The sequence below is a fragment of the Cannabis sativa genome, unplaced genomic scaffold (assembly GCF_029168945.1).
Source record: "Cannabis sativa cultivar Pink pepper isolate KNU-18-1 unplaced genomic scaffold, ASM2916894v1 Contig3, whole genome shotgun sequence".
NCBI classification, from domain to species: Eukaryota; Viridiplantae; Streptophyta; class Magnoliopsida; order Rosales; family Cannabaceae; genus Cannabis; species Cannabis sativa.
Genome location: NW_026870039.1, coordinates 2,304,742 through 2,332,725, shown reverse-complemented (window position 1 = coordinate 2,332,725; position 27,984 = coordinate 2,304,742). Strand labels below are relative to the sequence as shown.

The 27,984-nt window shown below is 31.6% G+C and overlaps 2 protein-coding genes across 2 annotated transcripts; one reads left to right on the top strand and one right to left on the bottom strand.

The window, feature by feature from the left end:
• Position 1: 1 nt before the first annotated feature.
• LOC133033300 (DNA mismatch repair protein MSH6-like) lies at positions 2-8,571 on the bottom strand. The gene is made up of 21 exons (XM_061108015.1): positions 7,523-8,571; positions 6,650-6,746; positions 6,269-6,371; positions 6,133-6,186; positions 5,978-6,052; positions 5,690-5,758; positions 5,479-5,562; positions 5,041-5,232; positions 4,300-4,847; positions 4,087-4,216; positions 3,863-3,954; positions 3,581-3,759; positions 3,246-3,442; positions 3,040-3,141; positions 2,679-2,841; positions 2,073-2,359; positions 1,799-1,936; positions 1,360-1,439; positions 1,181-1,280; positions 857-986; positions 2-562 (listed from the first exon to the last, which is right to left on the bottom strand). The coding sequence occupies exons 1-21, from the start codon at positions 8,391-8,393 to the stop codon at positions 309-311; spliced, it is 3,945 nt and encodes a 1,314-aa protein (XP_060963998.1). The 5' UTR covers positions 8,394-8,571; the 3' UTR covers positions 2-308.
• Positions 8,572-17,504: 8,933 nt separating this feature from the next.
• On the top strand, positions 17,505-27,945 carry LOC115715762 (histidine kinase CKI1). The gene is made up of 7 exons (XM_061107977.1): positions 17,505-18,298; positions 20,066-20,622; positions 24,001-24,738; positions 24,849-25,224; positions 25,314-25,933; positions 26,085-27,353; positions 27,452-27,945. Exons 2-7 carry the CDS (start codon positions 20,437-20,439, stop codon positions 27,665-27,667), a joined length of 3,405 nt encoding a protein of 1,134 aa, XP_060963960.1. The 5' UTR covers positions 17,505-18,298; positions 20,066-20,436; the 3' UTR covers positions 27,668-27,945.
• The last annotated feature ends 39 nt before the right edge of the window (positions 27,946-27,984 follow it).

Below are 27,984 nucleotides of genomic sequence, written 5' to 3'. Positions count from 1 at the left end.
ATAATAGAAATTTATCACGACATCTCTTCATTAACATTCAATAATATATACAAAAAATAGAGGGTCTTTCTTAGGAGAAAAATATACAGGGCCATAAAACGACCATTCTTATATTTTATGTACAATGAAATGAAACTTACCTCACTCTAATGGAACATTCTCTCATGCAGTGTCATTCTATGCTAGAATTGAGCCTCACTCAAATCCAAGAGCAAAATTGGCTTACGAATGACAGCCGCAACTGTAAAAACTTTAAGATGCTCTAACAGTTTTCATTAAATGGTCAAAAGCTTTTGATATACATATATCTATCTCGAATTTATCTCACAGAGTACTCTTGCTTCCCGCTGAAGTTCAATGAAGCTGCTGACTCCAATGCTCTCCATAGACTCCTCAAACTTTAGATTTGAGATGATACTGTTCAGCTTTTGGACCAATAGTGCCATTTTCTCGGCTGAACTAAGCTCCGACAAGTTGTTAACTGGTTTTCTGTGTTTACCATATATAGCCTCAAAGTTGGTAGACCTAATTGCTGCATTTTCAAGGACAGAGTTGGGAAGTCCTGTAGCAAAATAATAGGAAAAGACAAATCCAATGCAAACAGTTACTCTCCAAAATTGATAAAATGGATTAAATAGATTAAATATACAACGCGAGTATGGAAGACTGCATCGTTAACAAATTCACTCTCCTACCTATAATACTAGCTTCTTCGCATATTATCTAAAGAAAAAGACGGAAACTATTGGGCAAGGAGCCCCTACTTCTGACTAGTTGATAACTGATGGCACTCAATGTGGATTGGATTGGCCAACTAAATCGTTAATAACAAAACCAACAAATGAGAAAACCTTACCAGCTAATCGTGCAACATTGACTCCATAGCTTTTAGGACAAGCACCATGAGTCAGCCTATAGAGAAATGTTACTTCTTCTATAGCTCCAACACTGCTTCCAACTTGGCATGCCATATGGCAGAGCTGAACCTATTGAAAATATAAAGAGAATCAGAGAAAATATTGATCAGTCCCTGTCATTTTGCAGCATCAGCTATGATCATACAATCATTATCATGCATTGAATTAAAAATACCAAGGTCAAAAAACATTACATCAAGGATGTGAGAATAATAAGTCCAATCGAAAAGTAACAAGCAATCCTAGAAAAGAAGAATAAGAACCTTGGGATCTTTCTGATAATCTATGGCTAATCGATGGTAGTGAGTAGAAAACATCCCTCTACACTGCACCTTGTGAACAAAATGTTCAAGAACTGATCCACTGCATAGAAGTAATAATGGAAAAATTAAACATTTAATCAAGCTCTAAAACATAGTATACAGCAGATTATGACACCTACGCAATGGCTTGTCCATCTGAAGTTGAGGTTCCTCTTCCAAGTTCATCCAGTGCCACCAATGAATTATGAGTTGCTGATGACTGCTCAATACATTAAATACAAATAACAGAATAAGCACTGGTGTTGGAATACCTAGTGGATAAAAAAAATAATCTTCCTCTGACACAGCGTTCTGTTTGGAACCTTGTTTTTGATGAGGAAAAAGTTAGAGAGAAAGGCTGGAGGAATAAAACCCTAATGCTAATTTGTACGAGCTTTTATTTAACATTTTTATCTTAACGATTCCAGACCCTCTAAAATAGCATTAAATTCCTCCCTCTTCCCCTAAAATTCTTTTCACTAACATTTTGTTAAAACAAGAGGATTGGAATCTCTCAAGCACAAACATTTACTTAAAAATTCACGTTCTAATCACGGCCTAAATGAAAATAATTCTCACCAGCATCATTGCAGTTTCAGAGAGCTCTGTTAAGAAAGTACTTTGCCCTGCCATAATATGGTCTTTGGCACCCATCCGAACAAAGATTCTATCAACAGGAGAAAGCTCAAATCTTTCTGCAGGCACATCAGCTCCTAACTGTAGAAGAAAGTGAAATCAGGAAAATAACAATAATTCTTTAGAATTGACAATTTTCATATTAAGAAGAAAGCATCAACTGGGGAAAAACATCTGCAAAGAAGGGCACACAAGTTGTTTCTTAACATTTACTTGCCTGGGCCAAAATTACAGTTAAGCAAACTTGACGAAGAAGAGTTGACTTTCCACCCATATTTGGGCCAGTTAGAAGAATAAAGCTAGGGTTGCCAGAACCTCCAATAGTAACATCATTGGGTACAAACGAACCCTTGCCTAAGGAATCACTTCTCAGGACAGGATGTCCCAAACTTTTTGCAGACAAACAGGGCACCTCATCTGTACTTGAACTCAGTATTGTAGGCTGACAAGTAGGTCCTTCATAAAAGTCACTTGCAATAGCAAGACTTATCAAAACATCCAGCTCTACAACATTTGAGATTCACATTCAGGCATGCAATTGCAAACAGATGAAAAGTGAAAATACAAAGCTAATATTCCATTACTTGCAAAAGAACAAAAATTTCATTATTAACATTATTCAAACAAATTAGGAGTCACTTTGAGTAAGTGGTTGTTCACGAGAGAGGATACTGTCAAATTCATCTGAGTTTATTGAAGTACTAGATAATGCTTTTGAACTTGTAATAATACAATAGGTAAATTAGATGATCCTCTATGACATCTCTTAACAGATATTAAACATAAAAGAGCAAAATTCTGGTGAAAGGAGAAAGCATGTAACCTGCAGTTGTTGACACCAGTTGTCTCCACTTAGTATGATGCTCACAGAAACGTCCAATTAATCTTTGTAAAATGCTTTTCAGTGACGACTCCTTCTCGCATTCAGCTTGAGCTAGCTCTCCAAGAAACTTCTTAATGTTTGGTGTCCAGTACCTGAAGAATCCCTGGATGTGCCAGTACAGGAGAAAATATGGTCAAAGTCAAATCTGAGCAACATGATAAATTAAGCAAATTTACAATCTCCACAGGACAAAAAATTACAAAATGAACACGGCCAAATGTTTTTATAATTTCATATTGCTGCATGGTTAGCCATGTATAACAAACAATCTACTCAAATCAATAGGCTTTTCTCTACTAACCTTTTTGGATGAGCGCAACTCATAGTCTCGGGGTACGCGGCCACGCAAACTTTCTGGCACTTCTAATAGGTATGTATCTTTTCCAACTGTGACATAAGCAATCTGTAATAGAACACCAGAGGTCAGATTTGATAAGCTATGCCCTTACATTTGTATGTGCACTACTAACTACTAAGAAATCAAAACCAAGCTCAAAATTTTCTTACTGATGTATCTCCAAGTAATTTGCACTGTTCTTTGAGGTATTTGGCTAAGCTAGACTCAATCTCCTTAACCTTTTTACATGCAGAATCATACTCTATATCAACTCCTTCATGAGGAATGATACGACCTGAATCATTAGCCTCCATCCAATCAAAGGCATCCTTGAAATGAGTAAGAACTGGATCAATGTGAGGAATTCCTGAACATAAATGAAAAAGAAAATTTCAGGAAAAAATGAACTGGACTCTTTAGAAAATGGACTTATTAACCCATAAAAGATAAAATGGTTAACTAGATCATAATTTAGAACAATATTTTATACACATCAAATACACACCAGAACTTAGCAAATGATGAAGTTGCCTAGATTCAACATTTTCCAAAATGGCGCCAAACGAAGAACAAGCCTGGACCATTAATTCACAACCACATAGAGCTGAAATAAATTCTTGAAGCTGTTTCTTGGCTGCATCCTCGTACAGGGTAACTTTATTAGCATTTCTCCCATTAGCTTCACTGCATTTGGTAAAAACAGTTAAATCATTCATTAGTCATTAAAATTCTATTTAAGAATAAACATTAAATATATGAATTTCAGCACTGGTTCTTCCCAGCTTACCTAATAGAGAACACACGTGGTAGCAGTCTCTCCATGTCCGGCAACCTTGATAATGCTTTTCGATATTCAAATGATAAAGGTAGATTAACACCCTGGAAAGCAAACTACATGTCAGCATATTTCCAAAGCCATGAACAGCAATGTAAAATAAAAGCTTTAAAGAAAATAGGAATCGCAGACAAAAATATGAGGAGTGACGACTTTTAAAAAATAACTACTTTTACCCTTAAACTTGCCACAGCCTTCTGGCGCTCCTTTATGGACTCAACATTATATAGAGGTCTTGCAAGCCATGTTTTGAGTAGCCTCTTCCCAAATGCAGTCACACAATGGTTCAGTTGTGCATAAAGTGTCCTTGAGAAAGTACACATCATCTCAGTAAAGCTGAAACTAAAGTTAAATGAAATTATAAAACAAAAGGTACAGAGCAAGATTACCCAAAGGAGTCTCCATTTCTACTGTTTTCAAAAATCTCAAGGTTCTCTAGTGCAGCTGCATCAAGAACCAAGAATGGTTTTGATATAAGATCACAAAAACCAGACGAGGGAAGCAGCTCAAATTTCGCATATCTAAGCAATGTCTCATCCAGAAAAGCCTGTTTCAGATAGAAAAGAGTTCCACCAAGAGCTGAAAGTGCATAGCTTCCATTCTCACCCGCTCTTATTAGCTCTACTAAAACATCTGGTAGGTGAGACAATTCTTCCTCAGTAGAAGAATTCTTAACCTTTAAATCTTTTCTGCTTGAAGAACTGGAAACTGATTGGTCAGAAGCTCGTTCATAGATGCCTTTCACTTCATGAATAGTTTTCTCAGTATCCCAGAACTCCAAGCCCGGAACTAGTTTGTTCACTAGAGGAGATCTTGTATGTCTCAGCAGCACTTTCTCAGTTTCCAGACTAAGTTGTTTAGCAGGTTGTACAATTTCAACAGGCCTCAGCTCAGACAAGAGACAAGACAATGCACTGCACTCTGAATCGTCGTGAAACTGTACAAAAGTAAGCACTCTTAAGTCAAAGAAACTCACGAGCATAACATATGTGATATGATGAGCAATTAATGAAGTTTTTTAATAAAAACATGCCAAGACACACTTGCACACACACACACACACATGTATCATGTCAGTGAAAAAACTGTAGAGAATTGTTGATCCTGAAGTTGTACAAACAGATTCACACCTGTCCAAGAATAACCCTACTGGTAGCAACATCAACTACACAAACCCCAAAATTCCGCTCCACATTTTGGGTTCCCACATTCTGAGATTCAGTCAATGCCATTATGTAAGAAGCATCAGGATTGGTTGACAACATCTCCCCCTCAGTTAGTGTTCCTTTTGTAACCACTCCACATATTTCACGTCTCACAACCTATAACAAAGAAAATAATAATAGTCATAACCTTAACATAATTGCAGAATGGACACATGAGAAACGGGAGAGTACATGGCTATTACTACAAATGTTGAAGGTTTAAGAAAAAAGGCAAAATTTTACAGAAAAAATAAGAGACATGATAAATAAAAAAGAAGATTTGCTCAAGTTAGGCCTTCCAAATAACAAGTACAGGAAAAAGGAGGATGTGTCACGATGCGTAAAAAGATAATTTTCACAAACCTTATCTTTAGATCCTTTCTCCCTGCGACGAAGCTCCAACTGATCAGGTGTTTCTGTTTGCTCCACCACAAGAACTCGATAACCCTGCTTTGTAACAGATGTTTACTTTAAATTTCTTCCACAGAATAGAAAATAGATCTCTCAAAAACATCAAAGTGCATGAACCCAAACACAAAAAACATTAAAGTAAATTATGAAATCTAGCGCCCACCTTCGTAGCCAGTTTCTCAACATTCACTGAAAAGTTCTTCTCTGGAAATCCACAGTGAGGTTGTTCTCCCTAAAAGTAGAAATCAATATTAGCTAAAAAAATAACCAAAAAAGTAAATAAAAGATCCAGAATGATGCCAGCACTTTGTCTTGGTGTTTGAAACAAGGCTTACTTCCCCTCTCTTTTAAAAGAAAAACTAAACACTTAAGATTCTCATGCATACGCAGAGCAAGAAAAAGATTCTTATGCATACTGTAGTCAGCAAACTACTGCACCCAAACAGGTTACCTTCATATATTGCAAACCGAGCTCTTTCGCTCCTACGTGAGCATCCATTTCGAAAAGTTCATAAAACTTGCCCATCTGCTTAAGCAAACAAGGAAAATCAGTTTTAAGATATTGTCCAGCACTACTAGCACTAGTAACTGAAATGTAATGCTTACCTTGAAAAACAGAACTTTGTCCATGTGCTTTGACTTGAATTCCCACCATTGTCTCTGAAAAGCACATGCCACAGATGAATGGCAAGAAAATGAAAAAGTACTTCAAAATTTTACAATCATAGGAGGAAAGTCAAACCTGGCCATCTGACAAGCTCTTTACAAATATGGGAGGTAAAAAAAGAGTTTTAGGGTCATAGTTTGGATCTCCAGGTCGCCTCCTATTTGCATCCCTACGTTCGCTGTTTCCACAAGTAACCCAAAACAAGATTAATGGAACATGCCACACCATTAAACATAATTCATCCTATCTATCATATACTTCTCTCAACTTGCTCATAAACCTGAGTTACTAATGTACAAGGTAAAACTGACATGCACAAGAATAGATATAGAAAGGTGAATAGTGAATTTATTGAGAGAACCATCAGGATCAGGCATCAAGAGGGAAAGCAAGAAGACACAGAAATGCAAGCATATGTACAAAGGGAGACGCTGAGATATTGTTAAACAAACTTACTCCCCGAGGAAGTGCAACTTCTTAGCTTCACGGATGCTAAACCTTTCTGAAGCATCACCAGATAAATCAGCATTAACAGCATTAGAACATTTCGCATCTGCAATGAAACACCTCAAATTCAATACAAAGTACATTTGATCAAATATAATATCCGTTACATTCTAGAATGGAGAGCTACATTATTGTCATGTCAAAACAAGGGAAAACCATGTTAAAATAAAAACATTATTGACTAGATATCGTGCCAAAACTAAAGGCAACTGATAATTCTAAAATTGTTATCTTTTGAGCTTTTGAATTTAGAATTTATATCAAATAAGAGTGATGTGTGTTCTTAGTATGCCTTCTGAATCATTTTAGCTATTAATTTTGTTGGCGGGTTCTATTTAGTTGATGCTAATTATTGCTGGAAATAAATAGAAGACAGAAATAAAAGAAAATTGTAAATTCTATCATCATGGTAAAAAGGAATGAAAGCTTGGAAAAGATTGGAATGGAGGCGCTTTTGAAGAGAGTGGCTTGAAGCTGAAAACTGAACCTTGCTGAAATATCTAAGGCAAACAAGCGTTTAACAAATATTCAACCTTGAAAGTTGAAAGAAATTCCAATAAATCTGGTAAGCACAAATCAATGCTGCTCGTTTCAGATAGTAATTAATTTTTTTTATTTGTGCAAAAGTTATCATTAACTCTGCTAAGAGAAATGAGCAGATACAAAATCATTGGATCAATTTATTCAGTCACATGCATCATAAGTAAACTATATATATAAATATATAGAACATGTAAAGAAAACATTTGTAAGGACAATCAAACACAACGGTTGTTCTTCTCCATTCAAAGAATAACTAAGATGACAAATAAAGTCACTTACTTTCAGCATTGTCTGTAGGGGTAGTTCGCATGATAGAAACCTTAGAACCACCTTTATTCACATCTTTACTACCCTTGCTCTTCTTAGCAGAGTCAAACTCTACTGCTCCACCAATCTTTCGCTTCTTCGATATACCTTCCACACCCGGCTTTCCTTTGCACCTCAATGCTTCATCCTTCTCATCCTCGTCTTCCAATACCATTTCCATATCCTCTTCCTCACTATTCTCAGTAACCATTTTCTCCCCACTCTTCCCCCAATCCTCATCACTAGAATCATCAGCACCACTACCGTCACTGTCACCCTCTTCCTCATCTTCAAGATTCTCAGCTTCATCTTCATCATCAATAATCATCTTCCTCATACTCAAAGAAGAACCCCGACGCAAACGCTTGAGTTTCTTCGCGCTTTGTTTGACCCATTCAATCTTCTCCTTAGCCAAATCCAACAACTCCTCCTCCGCGTCGTCATACTGCACCAAATGCTTGCCTTGATCCTTATCGAACGATTTCACAAACCCCTCGTACCAGCTCTCATCCAACGGCCAATACACTTTGATCTTCTTTCCGACAGCTTCTTCGCCGTAGGGTTTGTCGGAAGCCGAAGTCGAAGTAATAGAAGAGGGAGAAGATGCGGCGATAACTAAAAGGGGTTTCTTGAGCTTCGATTGAAGAGGAGATGGGGTGACAGGGCTGGGACTAGGGCTACGCTTTTGATCGGAAGAAACGGGCTTGAGTTTAGATTTAGGAGTAGGATTGTTGAGCTTTTGATCGGAAGAAGAAGTAGGGGATTTGGAGAAGAAGGCAGTGATTTGGCGTTGCTGATTAACGAGTGGGGATCTGCCATTGGTCTGGCGACGAGAAGACGACATTGTTGAGTTTAGAGAGAGAGAGAGAGAGAGAGAGAGAGAGAGAGAGAGAGAGAGAGAGAGAGAGAATAAGAAGCAATGGGTGAAATTGTGTTTGAGAATGGTGAAGAGAAATGGGTATCTTTAAATGAGGCGGGAATATAACAACGGAAATCCCCGGGAAAAAGAATACATGGCGGGAACTTTACACGGAATCCCGAGGGACTGTTTTCTTTTTTATATATATAAAAGAGAAATGCTAAAGCCTCTCTAGCACCCTCTTATGTGTCAATATCGTTATTAGTTCAATTAAGTATCGGGTCTCATACAATTTAATATAATAGTTTTTAAGGAGTATCGCTAATCAATCGCAACGGGACATGTCGAGAAAGTGTTAGGCACTACTGATGCCTAATAGCAATGCTCTATATAAAATTACAATAGCATTTTTAATGATCTTTCCACCATTTTAAAATGAAAAGAAATATCTTCTTCTTTTTTTTTTTTGATAAAAGCAAACTTCATCAAGACCACAAGGTAACAAAGAAACAACTAAAAAAACAAGTAAACAAGACTAGTTTGAATCCATAAATGGCAAAACATCAACAACAATCCTAGGACACAGTCCAACAAACAATACCATGCGCAGCATGATTCGAACGGCAAGGGATCTACATAAAATTACAGAAACACACCAACTCTTAACCAAGTCAAATAAATGTAGAAAACATGAAGTAAGTTTCCAACAAGAGATCTGCAAGGTTTGAATCGCATTCACAGCCACTCTGCAATCAGAGAAGATACAAGCATCCTTCTAGCCACATTGGATGCATCTTGAAACCAGCTGGCACAAGGCTAACGTTTCAGCCATAAGGGGAGACTCCACCTGAACCTTAATGATAAAGGCGTCAACAAAATTGCCCTGATAATCCAAGACAAGAACTCCAAGGAAGGCCACCCTCCCACGAACAGTTGTGTCCATAAAGAGATTCTTCTCCCAACAGAACATCCACATCAGGATCAGGAAGGCAAATAGGAGGCTGAACATGAGAGGAACACACCAACTCTTGGCACTCCTGCACACACCTACTAATCAAATGGCTCAAAAAAAACCTGAGTCTCTAGTACCCCGTCATGGAAGGCTTTATTACAGGCATTCCAAAGTGCATAGCAAAGGGAATTAAGCAGCCAAAAAAGTAAACGGGTTTCCATCAAAATTTAGAGGGGAAACTACTCCCATAAGGATTCAAGATCCAATTTACAATGTCTATCGAAGACGAAAAGGACATGAGGTCACTATGAATACCCCACAAGCTACTAAACCAACAAACTCTAGCTAGCCAAAGGACATTGAAAGAAGAGATGATCCAGAGAGTCTTCCCCATCCTTACAGAGCACACATTGTGACTCAGTGTTAAAGATCACATTAAGCCTCTTACCACAATGGAGGATATCTTTCCCTAAATGTTGTAGAAAATGTTTAATATGCTCAAGGAGAGGAGTCCTCCAAAGTTGTTTAAAAATCGCATTGATCTCACCAATTCTACATTTAGAGAGCGTTTTATATGCATCTTTAACAGAAAATACCCCATTGGCAGAGCTTTTCCAAATCATAACATCTTTCAAATCACTAAGAAAGAGTGAGATCTTGTGGAGATCATTACTTAAAACTGGTCTAAACCAGCTTGCAAGGTTGTTAATGTCCAGACTCCAATGTAATATCTCGGAAACTTAATAATTATGAATAATTAGAATTTATTATATGGATATGAGTTAATCAAATAGTAATAAGTAGGATTATGATCTTACTAATTTAACTCAGCGTGAATTACAAAATTTTTCTATAAGTAGATAAATAAGTGTAATTTATTAATTACGGAGATTTATTTAGAATATATGGATATAATGTGAGTTATTTATGGAATAAAAATATTTTTAGGTTTAGCAATCTTGGAGACCTGATCGAAGGCTAAAAATGTTACAAACGAGTTTAGTTATAAATTTTAATAGGATTATTGAGACAAGTTAGTTTTAGAATTACCGAAATATTTCGAGGTACTCGGGGTTGACCAAATGTTCTAAAGTTAGAGATTTCTTAATGGCTAAAAAATAATAAAAAAATAATCATTTTCTTAATTAAATTAATTATATTATTGTTATTTATTTTCTTTTTTTTCTTCTTATCTTATTTTTAAAAAAACTTAAGGTATATATATATATATATATTGAAACATAAAACAAAGAAGTCAAAACCCTCTCCTCTTCTCCTTCTCTCTCTCGCAAGAAACACCACCATCGCCACATCATTTTCTTTGACTTCTTCTGCTCAAAACTAGCTCTTTAAACCTTTAGTAGCAAATAGTTGTAAGGTAACCTTGAAGTGGAAGCTAACGTAAGGTTTGGTTCTTTTCTTTATTGGAAAAGCTTTAGGTGTGAAGGCTAACTTTTTGTTACAGTAATTGCTAAGAGTTTGGTGAGATTTTGGTTTTGTTTTTGGAGTGTTTTTGAACTAGTTTTGATGCTCATTTGATAGTTGTGTTGTTGTTTTGGGATGAGAGCTAAGTTTGAAATTTTAAGCTCAAAGCTTGAGCTCTCATGGCATTTTTCATGTTAGGGCATGATTTTACACTACTACAAAAATTGGGCTTTAGGGGCGGTTTTTAAGGGCTTTCAGCGTCGGTATTGGCAAAATTCGCTACCGACGATGTTCCGGGTGACGCTAAAGGGTTAAAAACAACCGACGCCATAGGGTCCTATGGCGTCGGTTGTTTCATATAACCGACGCCATAGGGTCTTCCTATGGTTTTTTTTTCAGCTTTGTAATTTTGTATTTTAGCATAATTTATATATATATTATTTTATTATTAATATAATTAAATTAAGTATAAATTATATATAATAACTATAAATACAAATTAAATTGAAAAGTTGAATAAATACACATCTACATTACTCTAAGTGTTTGTATATTAGCTATCTTTTTATTAATATTTTATATTATGTGTTTGTATCATTTTTGTAATGTATTGTATTTTTGTAGAGAAAAAGCTAAACTTTGCATGAAATTTTTTGAAAACTTTGAACATTAATAACTTTTGATCTGGTTGTCCGCTTGAGGCGATTTTTTTTTTGTGAACTTGGGTATTTTTTGTATTTTATTTTGCTATTTTACTTAACATAAACTAATAGAATTCTTATTTTAAGTATTAGAATCATTGTTTATAATGTATTTGTTAATTCTATTGTGTTTTGGTATATTGGTAAAGACTTATCAATCTATCTTTTTGGTCACAAGTTCAAATCCCAATATAGACCCTTTTTTGTATTTTTTTTATAGCTTACTATATCTATCCTTAGCACTCAACAATATATATCCTATGTATTACATCAATATTATTATAAAATTACTCTAAGCATTTAAAGATTATCTAAATATATATAAAAAATATTCTTATAAAAGTAGGTTAAAGAAAGCATACCTTATACCAAAAATTATGTACTTGTCTTCCGATAAAGCCACTTCCAATAAAATCCTAACAACCAAGTTCAAGAAAAATTAAAATCAAATATTATCCTAACTTTACTGAAATTTCGGCAGCATAACGACTATAATTGAACGTTTCCAAAAAATTCAAACCTATTAATAACAACAAAACACAATTCAAAACAATATAAAATAATCACAACAACATTTAGCAATATAAAAATTTACCACCCATTCGACGGTAGTACATGTATTCATAAAACCTACTTCACAAGGATTAATATTGAAGATATTCAAACTCTTCTAACATGCATATTATTTCACCCATCGATCCGGCGCAGTACAATATATTACAGAACCTACTTCACTACGGATGAATATTTAAGATATTCAAACTCTACTAAGCATTCATAATTAATTTATATAATAAAATTTAGTGAGTGTATACCTTGAGCTAACTAGAAACCGATCAATACCAAATAAGTCAGATCCTTGCAAATTGACCTCACAACCTACAACATAAAGAAATACTATAAAATTACAAATTTTTTTATTTAGCTACTTACTAGTTATATAATTTATGAGTAATTAGTTACTAACTAGTTAAAATAAAAATACATGAATAGAATGAAAAACTAGTAACTTGCTAAGTAGTTGTAATTAACTATCTATTATAGCTACTAAAAAAAATAAAACACATGAATCAAATTAAAAATAGAAAAAAAAATGATACAAAATAGAGTTAATTTTTAAACTTTTGTTTCTAAACTAATTTTTTAGAAAACAATTTCTAAACTTTTATTTTAATACTCTCTTATCTCATTCTCATTCACAATATTTAACAAAACTATTAGTTTAAAATACTCAATATATACATATACAATATATAAAATAATCTTCTATTTATCTCATTTCTCATTCACAATATATACACACACAATACATATTCAATACAACACAAAATATAGTAGAACCTCTATTTAAGAATACTCTATTCAAGAATAACCTCTAATTTGTTATAAAAAAATCAAGTCCCGATTTGGGCCAGTTATAAATAAGAATAATCTCTAAATTGTAATTAGTTATACATTTTTTAAGTCTCGTATTAACAAAGTATACCTCTATATAAGAATAATTACATCTTAATAAAATATATACATGTATTTTGTAAATTTATTTATGTAAAATTAATAATTTTATTTTAAATTATAATACATGTATGAAATTATATTTACTCTAAAATATTTCTATTATGATATAGTATTAAAGATTATTTATTGTTATTATTGTTACATTGATATTTTTTGGTTTTTTTAATTTTTTTTCTAGTGTAACTCTATTTAGTTATAACCTCCCAATTAGAATATAATTTACTTGGTCCCAAGTGTATTCTTGGATAGAGGTTCTACTGTACATACATATATACTCTCCTAAATCACATTTTTCATTCACAATATATATACACACAATACATTTCTCATTCACAATATATACACACAATACATATTCAATACAACACAATACATATTTATTAATATAGAAAAACCCTAAAAAAATTTATAAAATAAAAAATAAAGCAATGTACATGTTACTTAAATTAGTAGAAATTAGATTTATACCTTAATAGACGTTGAGATATAATGTTTTCTCCACTAAAAACGGTGGCCGGAGGTATAACCACTACCACCACTACCTCTACCTTCGGGTTACCCTAAAAAATGAGAAAAAATGTGATCTTTTCAGGTATATAGTTTTAGGTATGAAAAATAGAAGATTTAGAAACAAAAATGAGCTAAAATTAATGGTGAAAAAATTGTGAAATGGGGGTGATTTTTCGTGGTGGTTGGCGGAGAGGGTTTGGGGTTCTCTGGTTTGGGGGTTTCTGGGTTGGCTGGTCGAATGAGGAAGATGATGGGCTAGGCTAGGGTTATAAACCCTTTAGGCGTCGGTTTTTTTAGAAATAACCGACGGCATAGGGCCGTCGGTTATTTCCAAAAAATCGACGCCATAAGTGGTGTCAAAATCCCTTCTAAAAAATTCCAACCCTATGTCGTCGGTTCTTTAATATTTGCTGAAAAAAAGTGCCTCTAAAGGCTTGGTTTGTAGTAGTGTTAATTTCTGTCATGTAGAGATTATTGTATGGATGTTGTATGATTGTTTTGTGAAGTTTGGAAACATTTGGTTAGGTTTTGGTAGAATTTTAAGAATTTGAAACTTGAGGTTTCATGTTTCCTATAAAAGACAGTAAACCATTTTTGAAAAAACGGTCTACTGTTTTCCTTACTAGGAAACATTGAAAAACAGTCTATTTTCTAAACGACTTAATAATTACCATTTTTGGTGATGTTTAGAACTCCAATTTTTTATGTTTTCTCAATGTTTAGGGTATTGGTACCCTAGTGACCTACAAGAGGACTTATGGTGATGAATTAAGGACCTAGAACGGGTTAGGTCAAATGATTAATCGTTCTTTTTGTTGTTGTGACATAAGGCCTGAGATCGTTGATCTTTCTCCATTCAGGTCGGCCGATACCCTTAAATCAAAACTTGAGGTATGAAAAGTACATTACTCTTTCATGGTAAACGACACGTTAATGAAAGATATTTATTACATATCGGTCCAGTCATGTATAATCAAATCATACACAACACATTTACTGCATGCCTATCTACATATGTGATTCGAATCAAAATCACACACACTAGAAGTATATAGCGTTAGTAAATCATAAATAGTAGCTCTATATTAAAGATTCTCATTACTTTAATACACTACCTACTTATTAAATTCATATGGTATAATCTTAATTCTCTTATATGTCCTTACAAGATTATACCTTCTCCATATGAATAAGAAATTTTTAGATATTTAATAATTATACTATTGTAATTAATGTATCATTTATCTTATAATTAATTATATTTCATATATTTTTTAAAATATTATCTATTAATTACTTACTTTTAGGGCATAATTCCCAATAATATCCCCCTTTTAAAATCCTTCTTTTTGGATTCTGATAATGAGAGGATACAAAGCATCTCATTAACTTTGTTTACTTAGCAGGACTAACTAATTTGGCATCATGAATCTCATGGTTCATACTCAGTCAAATCTCGATATAGACTAGAAAACCAACTTGAAGAGCAGCAACTTGTTGCAAGTTCACCCTCTTCCTTACAATGGTGGAAGAAACTTCAGTCGTTATCTATCCCTTCCAAGATCCGTATTTTTCTATGGCTTGTTATTCATGATTGTTTTTTTGCTGTGGATATCCTTCATGCAAGGCATATTAGTGACACAAGTCAATGCTCATTGTGTCAGTTTGAGAGGGAAACTGTTACGCATGCTCCATTTCTTTACAAATGTCCCAAGCGTGTTTGGAGAGCCTTGAATTTTTTCCAAGATTTTGTCCTCTCTAACTGAATGTCTCTAAAATAATTATTGCTTTAGGTGTCTACAGAATAGACAAACCTCCAATTGGAGCAATTTTTTTGCATCCTTTGGAGTATTTAGAACGAAAGGAACAAAGAACATCATGGAACAAAGCCTAAAACTTTAGATGTGAATTGTCTTCCAAGGTTGTTCCAACAACTTTGCAATGGTTAAATCCACATTTAGGGAGGGTGAAATTAAATATAGATGTGATTGTTAACACAATGGCTAAAATTTCTACTTTTGGTGCAATATTACATAATTGTAGGGGTGATATCATCGCTACAATGTCTAAACCTTTCCTAAGTTGTTTTTGACCAGATGTGATGGAAGCAATAACCTTGATGTATAGTTTGCAATGGCCTAAAGATCTTTGCTTACCAATTCACTACATAGAGTTAGAATCTCTTATGGTAGTTAGATTACAGTCTACTTAAGCTAATGTCTTTGATTTTATTGTTTGTTAGTAAATATCTCTCTTTTAGTGTCAAATTTTCCTAAAGTGTAAATTTCGTATATTTAAAGAATCTTTAAATATTGCTGCTAACTTGTTAGCTAAGTATGCTCTTTTAGTGGACATTGATTGCTTATGGTTGGAGAAATTACCACCTCATCTAATATCTATATATTGTATTATGATACATTGTTTAATATAATAGCATTTTATCTCAAAAAAAAAAAAAAAAAAAACAATAAAAAAAAAACATTTAAAAAGTACTTTACACATCAATTAGCTAGCTATCTATTGTAACAATATCATTATTGCGTTTTTGTTCATTTTAATTATCTAAACAAAATAAATTCAAGTTTATAAATGTCATTTGTATTAGTATACCATGATTTTAGCAAATATTAATTAGTTTACAATAACATTTAACATATTACAATGTTCACACACATTTACCATTTTAAAAATTTAGAAACTTTAGAAGAAGAAAAAAAAATACTCAAATAAGTAGCTTGAGCAATTAGAGTCTCAAAAGGTCCCTCTATAGTTATCATATGTTGTGTAAGGGTTAAAATAAGTTATTTTGGGCATGGGATAAACATATTAAATTACTAAATTTAGAAGATCTTGGAAGTTAAACTTTTAGCCTGCAAAGAATATTTAAATAAGTATTACAAGTCTAAAAAATTAGACAATATGATGCGTCCTAGTCCCATTCATTGAAACTCATTTGTTATGAATTTATTTCTATTATATCGGTTTACTTTGTTAATAAGTATACCCTCATAATTTGATCATTAACATTTATTGTATTACTTTGTTATTTTTCCCTTCTTAACTCGAGAAAAGTTTAAGTTTGTAAATGTCATTTGTACTAAAATAAGTATAGTTACTTCACTTTTTATTTACGATATTTCCTTGCATGCTAAATATTTATTTACAAAATTAGTTTTCATGCTAAAATATTTGTTTATTGTATATTCATTATTTCATTAATTAACATTTATCGCAACATTCAACACTAAAAAAAAAAAAAAACATTTATCGCAACATTCTTGTTGTTTTTTTACTTTTTACTTCGGAAAAAGTATATTCAAGTTTATAAACTTCGTTTGCATGGGAAGAAGTATACGATTACTTTTTAAAAAATATTCATTAACAATATGTTAAAATTATTAATTATTTTACTATTCCAAACTATATATATTCTAAAAAAATTACATATGTTTCTTGAGAAAAAGAGATTTTGAAAAAAGTATCAAAATTTATATAGTTTTGGAATAAGTTTATTCTATCTACTCATCATCAGGACTAGCTTGATTATGGATTCTTTAATATTCAGCCGATTTCACTTCTAAATTTAAATAATTACCTCATAGTTAGTTAGATGTTACATTCTGTATAATATTATTTTTGTTGTTGTTTCTCTTTATTTAGGAGAAAGATATTAAAAGTTTATGAACCATGTTTGAATTAACCAAAAAAAAGTGTGATTAACTTTTAGCGTAATTGTTCTTTTACAACAATATATCTACATGCTACAATGTTACCATCTTAAAAAGTAGATAATTAATTAATTTTATATATTTTTATATATTTTAAAATTGTTTTTTTTTTTTTTGCAATGAAATTAGAATATATTTTAAAATTGTTGTGTATACATTCTTCTTGTCATTTGTTAAAAATTATTATGTAAACATATATAAAATTTAGCTCACATATTCTATAATAATAATAATAATAATAATTGATCAAAATCCTGGAATGCAAATATATAAAAACTACGAAATAAAGTTTAAGAAATAACACGAATGAGGTATAAGTTTAAGAAAAATATATAAAAATATATGTAATATTATTTTGTAACTGTTATTGAATCTTTTTTAGATGACTTTGGTATTATTTTTCTTCTTTTTGCTCCTTTCTCAGAATTTAATTAAAACTACCAAAATTAGAAGACCATGGTGGTGAAAACCATGTGCTAAAACACAGTATTATATACACTAAGTTAAGCTGGTTTTATTTTTTCAGTTATAATAAATTATAACAATTATTTTTTTTAAGATTTCTTTCTAGTCTGATATTAAATGCACATTAATTTTCAGATTTTTCATTTTTGCATGGTGATAACGTGTTGCTTCTGGTGTATCAACTCTCTCTCTCTCTATATTTTTTTTTTCTTGAATAAAATTTATAATTTCCAAAGAAAGTCCATATATTTCTCTCTTTCTCTCTCTCTCAGTATTTCTTTTAACCTTGACACGTTTATTAATATGAATGAAGAAAACTTTAAAAGGGAAATCAAATGGAAATTTCCCACTTGTATTTCCTAAATTTTAATTATTAAAACAAAAAAGTAAAAGTTCAATAATCCTATAAACTTTTTCTTAAGGGTATAATCACTATATAAATATCACTTCTCTAGGGGCTTCTTCTTCACTTCTCCCTAATATCCAAACACACATGTATTAGTCAATTCTAAAACAAAATCCTGTTTAGCCATCACTTAAAACCAAAAAAAAAATCTCTAGTCCTCAAAGGAATACAATTCGAGTTTAAAGGTGAGTTTTTCTTTTGTTTATTTGTTCTTTTGATATTTTTTTGTGTGTTCTTTTTTATGTACTCATAACAGAATAAGTCAGTGAAGTGACTAATGAAAAATATTACATAGTAAATTACCATCATTATTTAGTTACATTTTTAGTTCCTATTCTATGTCTTCTCTTTGTTAGTTATTAATTTCATGGGGTTTTTTCTTTCTTCTATAACGTTTGGTTGCCAAGAAAAAAAATTCTAGGAAAATTTGATCTTCATCACTTCTCCTTTGAAGAATTGTTAATTATTCGAATATGCATATACAAATAATCCACTTAATAATAAGGTAGATTTAAAATGACATCTGACAAGATTTATAAATATTATATATTTATATATACATATATGCAACTTTCCTTTATAGTTTTGATCTTCATCTAGTGATGAATTTGAAATTAAATTGAGAAAATCTTAGAACAAAATGTTTTTTTGGAGCAAAGATGTGTACATTTTGATATAACTACCTAATATGTAGCCTCTTTTTTTCATTGAATTTGATTGTTGCGCCATAAGGCGCTAAATACTACATAGATACATATATTAAGTCAATATGTTTGTTAAAGTTTGATTAAAAATATATTTATAACATGTGTTTGAAGTTTAATTAAAAATATATTAATTATTACTCGGTATCGAGTCAACGTATCAAATGATTGGGAACATATTTATTATTCGGTAGATAAGATATCGAGTCAACGTATGAAAAATGTACACTTTATACGATCGTATAATCATGTTTCGTAAGTGTAACAAATTAATGAATATTCTTTATAAATACTATGTACGATTGATCTATTAATGAATATTTTTTTTCTTCTAGAAGAACAAAAAAAAAAATATTAATTTATTTCATAATCATGTGGTAATAAAGTTATTAAATATATTTATAGCTAGTTGAAAGTAATTAAGAAATTATTACCTTTTAATAAATATATATATTTATATCTATATATAAAATTAGATGTTCTATATTGTAAAATTATTTTCACGTTTAATTTTAGCGTACTATATTTATTAATTACTCAAAATAAGCATTTACTTTAAAATATAACAAAAACTATAAGTTTCCTAAGAAAAAAAATAAAAGAGCATGCAACAATATTAAATGTTATAAGCTATAGCCTACATACATATTTTCAATAAAATAATAATAATAATTAAAACTACACAAATTGATAATTAATTTCAGGGATAAATGCACAAGGCGAAGGCCTTGGTTCCAAATCAACATTTAATTTATTAAAAAAAAATATATTTTTCTTTTTGATTAATTTATTTTTAACGAACTTTGTTTGGATGTGTCGTTGTTGCAATTTTTTTTTTGGAAAGGAATGTGGCTTGAAAATTGGTTAATATATTTTATATATATATATAAATATATATATGGCTCATTAACATTAATAAACTTTGCATTATTGCCTAAGCATGCCCTGATTTATGAGACATTAAATTGATAATTTTTTGTTACCTTTTCTTGAAACAAAAAGAAAAAAAAGATAGCTATGTAGAGATGAAAATCTCCATATAAAGACATTAAAAGAAGATATTGATTCACTAATTCAAGTATATATTGTTCAAAAAAAGTATATATATCTTATTGAATCAGTGTAATATCAAGTAATATATTTGGCTTCTTCATTTGTCATGCCTAAATATACAATAAACAATTCTATGGATTATTTAATACATAGTATGTGATATTATGACTAATATTTTTTTCTCATAATTACCAGAATAAAATAGAAAAAAATCTTAATAATCTCAATTACTTGAAGATATACCATGAGGCTGGTATCACCTGTAGTACTGCTGCGGCTCCTTGTTGTCATTGTTCTGGTAATAATTATTTCCATAATTTCCAAATAAATTTATATTAATTTGATTGCAACATTATATTACATTTCTTTTACGTACTCACATTCATAATAATATCCATTATTATTTGAATTGTCATTTTTTGATAATTTTTTACAAGATAATCGAGAATGTTATTTTGCAAAATTACACTAAAGAATATTTTATTTTTATTTGAAATTAAAATAAATAAATGTAGGTAACGGCAGTGGTAGTACTTCAGGGTTTATTGTTACCAAATTGGTATGGAATGATTAAACATGTTAAAGAGGATGTACATGTGAGCTCCAACCATTTGCATTCCCAACTCAAATCCCAAATTGAGAGAACTACAAGGCTTTTCAGCCAAACAACTTCTTCTACACCCAACTTGGCAAGATTTTTAGATTCATCTTTTAATGGATCTAACCTCTCATTCTCTGATATTGAAATCAAGGTCAGTACTATTGCATATATATATATATATATATTAATTATAAAACAATGTTTTTTGTTATTTTTTTTTAATAAAATTATCGAATGCAAGTGTTGTACTGTTTAGGGTCCCAAACTAAAATTAAATGTCTCCCTCTCTTTTTATGTATATAAAGTTATCATTTTATACCAAGTGGGTTACTGCATATACTGCATGGGTTACATACTAAGACTCAATGCAAAATTTGTTATTTATTTTTAAATAATTCTTGTTGAAAAATAATAATAATATTTTAAAAAATTGAAGCCCTAGCTAGGCATACGCTGACCTTACATATAATGTGATATCATCACATAAGCTAGATGGGCCAATATTATACAATAAATTTTAATTTTAAGATATTTTTCAAGGGTGATTATGTAGAGTATATATGATCTTAACCATTTAGTTTAGTTTTTAGAAGAAACTATATACTCCTTTAGTATCCTATGTTTTGATAACACAAGTTTAGTAACATGTGTTTTCTATAATACACAAGTTAAATTTGATTAATAATTGTTTATCAATTTAATCAAATTGTTCTAAGTTATATATAACTATATAAATAATTAAATTTGAATACAAGATTTCATCCTTAACATGACATTAATTCCATAACAAAAATATTCAACATATATAATCTCTCTATCTAAAAAATATTATAATGCATGATTCAGCTTCTAGCTTCTACCTAAAGTACATTTCTCTAAACAGCCACACTTTCTCTTAACTATTTCCTTGCTCTCTCCCTCTCCTCTCTCTTCTCCTATGGAGTATGGGAACTACATCACCATCTATATCTCATCCAATTTTTCAGTCAAAAACATTAAAATTTGCACGATACTCCTCGATGTCATCTCAATGGGGCCTTAAAATAATGAATTCATTAAATAATAAAGATAAATAAAAAAATAAAACTCAATGCCCAACTCAATATAGGATCATAAAATTATATTTTTTTTAAAAAAAAAAACTCGATAAAAATTGTGCACATCAACTAATCTCGATACAATTAGTAGTTAAAATGCATAATTTTTGACTCAGGTGTCCTTTTGAAGTGATTATTTTTAATTTGGGCATTTGTTCAAACTTTACACATTGAAAATGAGTATATGGACATTTGGGAAGTGGGAAGCTTAAAAGTACTCCAAAAAATTCAACAAATACCTCATGTTTTGAGATGCTTTTGTTATTTTTTAAAACTTTATACTTCTCAAAAGTGCATATACACAACTCTTAAGTATAGATAAAATAAGTACCCTAATTAAAAAAAATTACCTCAAAAAGACACTCGTGTGACAAATTATGAATTTTTAACAAATTACATCAAGATTTGTCAAGGAGTATTGAGTTGACATCGAGTTTTTATCTAGTTTTTTGTGAAAATCATGATTCAAAGGCCCCATCAAGCTGGGCATCGAGGAGCATTGACTTTTAATTGAGTTTTTTTATTATTATATTTTTTAAAGAGACAGGCTCATCGAGTTGGAAACGAGGAGCATCGAGTTTTCATCAAGTTGAACTCGATTTTATGTAAATTTTAACGTTTTAAATATAAAAAAATTGTGAAAAGAAAACCTAAGAAAATCATTAACTGTTCGAAGTGCATATATTAGTGTCTTAGTTGAACTTTTTTGTGTGCAAGTTTTAAATCATCAAAAACTTTTTTTTTTGTCTCCATGATCATAAGGAGAATAAATTGGAGAGAAAGAGTTGATGTTCGGTTGTGAGAAGAATAATAACATATTTTTGAGATATGGAGATTTGTAGGATATTTTGTTATGAAGTGTCATTTCAAGCATAGAAATTCAAAATTTCCATTTGAATTTGTATAAACATATAATTGAAGATCATTTTTATATTATAAAATTTTATTTAATTTGAATTCAACTTTTAAATATTGTTGAAATGAAAATATATGATACTAAATCTTTATTTTGACAAAAGATAGGTGAAATGATTACATACCTTTTATCTTAATTTTATGTTTGTTCTAGTTGTAAAATCACATATGTGGGTTTTTTTTTTAAGTTTGTTTGATTGTTTTTCTTACGGTGCAGTACGTGTATGTCATTCCTATATGAACTTTAGTTTTAGTTTTGTTTTCAATATATTTGTGTGGCCTTCTTTTAATAGAAAAATGAATAAGTAGGGCTTTTATCTTAAAACTGTTATTACTACCTTATTGCACTCTCTAAATCTTTTGTGTTATTAAAAATTTATTTTGAACTATTCCCTTTGCAAAGTTGTGCACATTGTGTTACTTTCTATCCTACTTGGCTGATAAATTAGTTAGTGATACATATATAATCGAATTTAAAATTTAAATTATCTATTTTTTTTATTAAAAATAACTAGAACATTAAAATATATATATATAACATTATATTAGAAAATTATTTTTATTAGTTATATTGTATTAATCATTACAATATCATAAAAGTTAATTGAAAAAAAATAATGATATTAAGTTAAATTTAAATTAAAATTAAAATAAATTAAATTAATTTAAGAATGTCAACAAATAAGGTATGAGTAGGGTATGCTTATTTCACGACCCTACCTTATAAAAAAAAAAGTTCTACCCACCCATAGCCTACCCTATTATCCTATAATTTTTTATAAGTTACAAATATTACTCTAACTCGCATAGGGTACCCAGCTAACCCTGCCCTAATAAATTTTTTTTTTAAAAAAAAAATTAAAATAATTAATAAAATTATGCTATAAAAAATAATGAAAAAAACTAATGACATAAAAGATATACATGTAATTACCTAAATAATAAGTAATATATTTATTTGTGTTTGTAAAATTAATTAATTTTTTTTTTTGTGTGGATTATAAAATATAATTAGTTGACAATTAAAACAATAATAAAGCATTAGAGATAATAAGTATTTTTTTTTTTTTTAAATTTCATATTTTTATACTAATTAATATAAAAGTAACTTTTTTCATGTATTTTTCAAATATGATTGAAATGCATAGTATTTAAATATATATAAATATATAAATTTATTTATTAATATTTCTTATTATTTATCCATATATTTTAAAAAATAAATTAATGAAATAGTATATATAGCGTGATAGTATTACTATATATTCAAATAATAAATATGATAAATTATAATAAAAATATAAAATAATTAATATATATTATTTACTGCCTATAACTATAATAAATACATCAAACATGTTTGTGTAATAAATTAAGTTCATAAAATCCATTACCGTTTTGTATAGAATATTAATATTATATTTGATAAAATATATAATTAAATATAAATAAATAATTATGAGGTTTATTGAAGAATAAAAACTATGTAATATTAAAATTTGCTAATTATTTTATAGGTGGCGCCACTTTTATTCCAATCGCTACTAATGACCCCACACCTTGGTCAAATCTCATACATTGGAAAAGATGGTCAAGTTATATCCTACTCCATGGACCAACTCAATCAAATATTTATGATCTACTCTCCTCACTATTATTCCACCCCCATGAAAAACACCAATTGGTACAAACAAAGAGTTGATCATGACACTGGAAAGACACTTGGAGATGTCACCACATTCAAACCATTCACCACCATTAATGCAAGCTCCTTCACAGACTTAGCCTTGAACAGCATGAATGGCTCCTATGCTTTTCTAGGAACCAAATGGGACAATGGTCATGATCTCTTACTCCAAAACTCAGCCACTGTTAACCGTGGCAAAGGTCTCATTGTTCTAGGGTATTTGGTCAAAGACCTAAGTGATGAGTTATATGGTGATGTGAGTAGTAGTAGTAGTAGTAGTAGTAGCTTGTTGTACTTGGCTACCAAAGGTGGAGAAATGGTTGTTAATCATGGGCTCAAAGGGACTAAGATGGTCGTTGATGTAGAGGATCATAGTAATCATGTTTCAGTCTCATTTGAATTGATTGAACCGAATGGTAGTGGTGATCATAATGCAAGTGTTAAATGTTATTCTTATAGCAGTGGGAGATCTTCACCATCACCAGTGATAAGTACTACAGTTGTGAATATTGAAGGAACCAATTATGACTTCTATTGTTCTCAACTTGATGTGATTGGGGTGCAATCGGTATGTACTACTTTTCCTACAACAATTTCTACCTATTTATTTCTTTTGAATTCGTTGCATAGAATGGTCTTCCTCAATTGACTTCTTCATTTTTGTATGTGGGTTTTCAGGTGTATGCATTGGCAGTGCCACAAAGTGAAATGGTGAACTTTGTGCACAAGCAAAGTACAGTGCAGCTCATCCTTCTAGTATCAATAATGGTGACAACCATTCTTCCAATATTCAGCTTTGTGTTCATAAATTTCAGAGACTCAATAATAGAGAATTATCTGAGAGATGCACTGATGGAGCAACGGGAGGCAACCAAACTAGCTGAGGAGAGGACTCAAAACAGAAGCCTAGCTTTTGCAAGAGCCAGCCATGACATTAGAGCTCCTTTGGCTGGAATTAGTGGTCTCATAGAGTTGTCTTATAAGGAGGTTACTCCTGGCACTGAGCTTGAAACTAATTTAAGACAAATGGATGCTTGTACCAAGGACCTTTTAGGTAATAACACTCATAATTCATAATCCATATCTTGATTTTGCTTTTCTCCTTTTTTGTTTTAATATGTGACAATTTTATGTGACTTGAAGGTATATTGAACACCATTCTTGACACAAGCAAAATTGAGGCTGGAATGATGAGGCTAGAAGAGGAAGAGTTTGAAATGGCTCCTCTTTTGGAAGAAGTAGCTGATTTGTACCACCCTGTTGGAGCTAGTAGAGAAATTGATATGATTTTGGACCCTTGTGATGCCTCTGTGATAAAGTTTTCACATGTCAAAGGTGATAGAATCAAGCTTAAACAGATACTATGCAACTTGTTAAGCAATGCTGTCAAATGTACACCAAATCATGGTCAAGTGGTTCTTAGAGCTTGGGCTAGAAAACCATGCTTCACAAATAGCTCAATCAATGACACCCCACCAAATGAAGGAGTTATAAAGAAACTATTTCCATGCTTGTCTCAAAAGAAAAAAGCTCATGAGAACGACCATGACCATGATGCTGTTGCTGCTGCTGATGATGATCAATCCATGAATATGGTCAAGAACGATCCGCATGTTATGGACTTTGTGTTTGAAGTGGATGACACAGGGAAAGGAATCCCGAAGGAAAAACGAAAGGCGCTTTTCCAAAACTATGTCCAAGACAAAGATACTACTGTAATTAAAGGAGGCACTGGCTTAGGACTTGGTATTGTCAAGTCTTTGGTAAGTAATTATACCCAAAGTAGTATTATCGGACATAGTTGACACACACTCAACACTCTTGCTAGAAAGACTATTTTACAAAGAATTTTCAAAACAAACATCTATTTTGTCAAACAGCTCTAAACTCATTTTGTATTTTGACTGCTTTCAGGTAGAATTGATGCATGGAGAAATCTCTGTCGTGGACAAGAACATTGGAGAAAAGGGAGCTTGCTTCAGGTTCAATATTCTTCTCTCTGTGTGTGAGGATGCCTTTGACAATAATAATAGCTGTACTACTAAAGAAGACCAAAATGAATTGGAAACTAATGCTACTAATAATAGTAGTACTGCTACTAATAAGGAAGACCATGAATTGGAAACTAATGAGCTGGTACCAAGTAACATTGGTAAGCAAGAAGAAGAAGGTGTTAGCCAAATAAGCACACTCAACCCGAACTGTAGTCCAAGTCCTAAGGTAGATAGTTCTTATGTTATCCTAATGATTCAAAACGATGAAAGGAGAAGAGTTTCACTGAATTTCATGAAGAGACTTGGGATAAATGTTTTGTTGGTGGAACAGTGGGAACAACTTCCTAGTATTCTCAACCAAGTGAAGTGCATGAAGCAAGGGAACAACAGTGGTGACAACTCAAGCACAGACTCTTCAGCATCCCAGAGTCCTTACAAAGCCATTGAAACAAATGGCGAAAACTACGCACTTTCCCTCTTCAAAAGGAGTACTACTATTGATCATCTACCTCGGGGAACATCGGGTGGGTTAGTAGTAATGGTAATGGATACAACTGCTGGACCAATTTCACAGCTGTTAGAGGTGGTGAATGAGTTCAAAAACAGCCTCGAAAACACTACTTGCCGAGTTTTTTGGCTAATGAATCCACTGGCTCGTACCACCGACAACTCTTTCTTTGACACAAATGACACTATTATGTACAAGCCATTCCATGGGACTCGTTTGTTCCAAGTGGTGAGACTTCTTCCAGAATTTGAGGCTTCATCTTCAACTACAGTTCCTTCTAGAAGGGTCAAGCATGAAATCGAAGAAGTTGGTAGTACAAGCAGTGAGTTCAAGATGCTTTTGAACAAGACCCTTTCAATCCATGAACATAATTACAGGTACTCATCTTATCATATGTCTAAGACTCAATTTCTAAGTGAAATACAAGAACCTGGGGAATCGACCAAGACAAGCAATCCAAGTGAGAAGCTACCATTAAGTGGGAAGAAGATTCTGGTTGTAGATGACAACTTATTGGCTCGAGAATTGGCTAGTAGAATAGTCAAACAGCAAGGTGCAACTACTGATCTATGTTCAAATGGCAAAGAAGCTTTTCAACTTGTTTCCAAAGAACTAGCCAATCAGATGAAACATGGAGAATCTATGACTCTTCCTTACTATTGTATATTGATGGATTGTGAGGTAACTATACTAGTTTGGATGCAATTTTCATTAACAGATTAATAGATTGTACTCAAAGTTTGGATTATACTAATGTACATATACTGGTTTTAATGCAGATGTCAGTAATGAATGGATATGAAGCAACTAAGGAGATAAGAAAAGAGGAGAAACTATACGGTGCTCATATACCAATATTCGGTCTGACTGCTCATACAGCGGGTTCTGAAGAAACTGACAAGACAACAGAAGCTGGGATGGATGCTTGTCTAAGCAAACCGTTGAAACAAAACGATCTGTTTAAAGCCATCCGATCCATCAATGCATCAAAGTGATCATGTTCCCTACATGCTATCTTGAAAGTTTGTTAATGAGAATAAGCAATTCACAGAAACTCGTTTCTGTGTTACTATTTAACTGAGACAGGAACAAAAAAATACACTCACAAACACAGACAATAATCTTAGTTAAGAACCAATATTATCATACTGATATGGGCTTGGTAATCTTATTTAGGGTACCTGCTAACTGCCTTGTATTTGTAGTTTCATTTTCTATATATCTTATCTATATAATTTATATAAATATATAAAAAAAAAGTTTTTATCTGTAATCCAATCTTCTCTGTAATATTCTCTATATTGACTCAATG